At 27.5% G+C, this 3,590-nt stretch overlaps 1 protein-coding gene across 1 annotated transcript; it reads right to left on the reverse strand.

Moving 5' to 3' along the window:
* Positions 1-205: 205 nt before the first annotated feature.
* On the reverse strand, positions 206-3,371 carry LOC108692806 (trypsin 3A1-like). Its single transcript, XM_018201299.1, has 7 exons — positions 3,294-3,371; positions 2,629-2,794; positions 1,880-2,039; positions 1,593-1,798; positions 934-1,154; positions 515-572; positions 206-339 (listed from the first exon to the last, which is right to left on the reverse strand). Exons 1-7 carry the CDS (start codon positions 3,369-3,371, stop codon positions 206-208), a joined length of 1,023 nt encoding a protein of 340 aa, XP_018056788.1.
* Between the last annotated feature and the right edge of the window lie 219 nt (positions 3,372-3,590).

Here is a 3,590-nt window from a genome sequence, read left to right on the forward strand (position 1 = left end):
GACGCGAAAATATACAGTAATGTTACGATGATTCTAAGAAAATAGTTAGATATAGTATCAGAAACATTCTCTTCCTTATTACTGTCTATTTCTTTCATGAACTTATATAATGATCAAATAAATATTAAAATAAAAATCAACATTTACTGTTTCTCTAATAATTACGCGCAATTTTCACAAAATAACAATAAGTAATAAATTTATGTTATTGCCGATACGGTGGAGGACAAATACATTCGTCGTCTAAGTGATCTTTAAGCCATCCAATATAATTTGTTAGTTTCGTAAATATTCCAGGGAAATGTGGTCTTCCACAACCACGTCCCCAAGAAACTAGACCTAAAAAGAAACATAAAAGTATATTTTTATTTGGTCTTTATAAATATAAGACGGCTGCATTTCTGTGTTTAACTATACTGAGAAAAAAATTATTTTAGTTTTAAAATTAAATTTCAAACGTTTGAAATAAAAAATATATAAAATAAATTTTAATTTATTATTATTAAATACGTACCTACTACTTCAAGCTGTCCATAAATTCCTTTAACGTGTAAAGGACCACCGCTATCGCCCTTAAAACGAAAATAAAAATGAAAAATATATTCAGAAATAATGTATAAAAAAATAGTATATTTTATTCCTTGAAAAAGATATTTTTAAATTATTGTTTATTATATTGATAATTAATATGATAATGTAATAAATTAAACCACATCGTATTAATTTACATATAATATTGAATACTAGAAAACTTATTAACGAGATCTTAAAAACAACAAAAAATCTTCCGTTAATATTGTAAATAATTTACACACGCCTGTACACATGCATATGTGCATATGTGCATATGTTTTTTATGTGCACTAAAGATATCTCTAATTCAAAAGTATATATATTTATTTTTATTTATTTTAAACTGTGGTTAACACTTACAAAACAAGCGTCTCGTCCTACCGCTCCCTCCGGATGTAGTATGTAGCCGGCACAAAACATATTTTCGGTGATACGATCCTTTGCATATCCAGCTTGATCGCATTCCTCTTGTGATAAGATTGGCAGATTGACTTTTCGCAATTCGTTACTTACCGGCTTGGTCTCTCCTGTTCGGCCCCATCCCACTGCAGTAGCGAGCGCTCCGGTATAGTCAATTGTTTCTGTAATATTCAAATTTAAATTAATATCTATTACGACCGATTGCATTAACATAAATTCTATTGAAATAAAATCTGTTATTTAAATGTTTAAGCATAATATTGGAATTTAAAAATGTAATAAATTCAAAATTTGTTCAATGAAGAGAAGATTATTAATAGATTCCCTATTAATAATTAATAGCGTTTGCGTGATTTATTGACTATTATTTTGTAAACAATAATTAATTTAGATGTCATTTAAGTAAATAACATAACAATACACAAAACATAACAATGCACACATATATTTGTGTGTAATAATTAATTTATGAGAAAAACGTAAGAAACAGATAAAAGGAAAGATTGAAAATGATTGAGAATCAATGAAACTTAAATGTTAAACTTTTAGTAAATATAATATTATATTAGAAATACATTGTTGATGTTAAAGTAACTTACTGCCTTCTGGTAAACATGCTGTTCGAACCATACCATTCACAGATACGGGTTCGTCCATCTCTATGATTGCGATATCATTATTAAAAGTATAACTATGGAAATTCTCATGAATGATTGCCGATTTAATATGTCGAACTATAGCGTTTCTGTTTATCGAGGAACGATCGCTATCCATCAAAACAAGCTTGATAGTTTTAATATCAAATCTGAAAATAATTTTAATCATGTAGATATGTTGTAATATAATTCTGGAATTAAATATACGATTGTAATTGCTTGACACATACCCTTGCAAACAATGAGCTGCAGTAAGTATGTGCTTTCGTGTTATTACACTTCCAGCACAATAAAATGTGCCCTTTTTACTCATACTAACTAGCCAAGGGTATTCATAAACGCTAGTAATATTGCCACCAACAATTCTCGTTTTTCTCCCTAGCCCGCAAACTGTAATGCATTAATACAGTGTAATTTGAATAATCAATACAATTGGGCAGTTTTATTTGACATAAGCTAATTATTTATGCGCAAAACTAAGTTTTCATTTAAAAGAATAATCTCATTAAATCGAATCTTTTAATGTCTTGTATATTAAGTAAAAACAAAATTTCAAAAATGAAAATAAAATTGTTTTATTACTTTAAAACGTAAGTTGTAGCATCATGTATAAAATTGTGTAAAGAAGAATATATTTTAATGCTATAATTTTATTTTATATGACAATTTTATATTACTATTATGTATGGATGCTTTTCATATACACGATATATATTTACTAATTCCATTAATTTAAAAATGAATTACATTAACAATTGAATTACGCTTATTATGTTGTGCATGTAATAGAAACAGATTGTTGTATTTTCTCAATCGAAGTTGGAACATGCATGATTGTACCTATTGTTATAATATAAGAATATAAAAAATTTATGAGTATTTATGTTTACGTTCTTATAATATTCTCTGTGTGTTTCTTGCGTAGACTTCTAATTAAATGTACAATAATTAAATAGTTAGTTCAGACATTTTCATTTACCGCAATCATTGCAAACGTTTGGCTTTTTGGAAGGGAATGTAAATGCAGGCTCAAAATCGATGTAAGACACCTCATCTATTGTCGGAGGATCAACTTCTGCATTTGTAATATTATAGTGTATTTGAGCATTTGAGATAGGCAAATCCCGTCCATTGTTTGATAACGTCTATAAAGGGAGAGAATATAATGAACATAGATATTTTAAAATTATTAATTCTATAAGTTTTTTCTTTTGCAAATATCGTAATAAAATGATGAAATTATAACATACTGATAATTTGTTGCAAAGTATTTTGTTCATAACATTTTAGAAAAGAAAAATATTATTTATGGATTATTTGTATTTTTACAAAAACGTAAAGAAAAAATAAAAATAAATTATATGATTAATAATCTATTAATGAATAAAAACTAGAGTATTCTTCCTTAACGAGTAAATTTTATAGTTTGCGGATATGAAACTTAATATATTTATGAAAAGAACGTAGTTAAAAATTTTATTGTTCTTTTAAGTTTTATTATATAAGTTATTATTATATAAGTTATTATTATATAAATTTAAATGCAAATTTAAACTAAACGAAAACAAGATATTATTATTGCTACAATTACATTAATGTCTTCTCATAAACGTTGTCCATTTAAATAATAATTATTTAACTTACCACACGAGGCAATGCATAACAACAACTCAGACATAGAAACAGCACAGGAATGTATTTTGTTCTTGCATAACCGTCCATATTGTACACGGTGCGGTTTCCAGTTTAATTAATCCTTGCCAATACGCGTAAACTTATTTGTTGTTGGAAAATTCGGACTCGCGCACGTGCCAGTACCGTGAAAAGTCTAAAAGTATCTCGGTCGTTTTGCCGTTTTATAGTAAATTATAACTAATGAAAAAGCCCAGCGATGTGTCTCGGTGGGGATCGTCAACCTTGAGTGGTGCGTTTGCATTGGCA

Source organism: Atta colombica, unplaced genomic scaffold, assembly GCF_001594045.1.
Source record: "Atta colombica isolate Treedump-2 unplaced genomic scaffold, Acol1.0 scaffold107, whole genome shotgun sequence".
In the NCBI taxonomy this organism is placed as follows: Eukaryota; Metazoa; Arthropoda; class Insecta; order Hymenoptera; family Formicidae; genus Atta; species Atta colombica.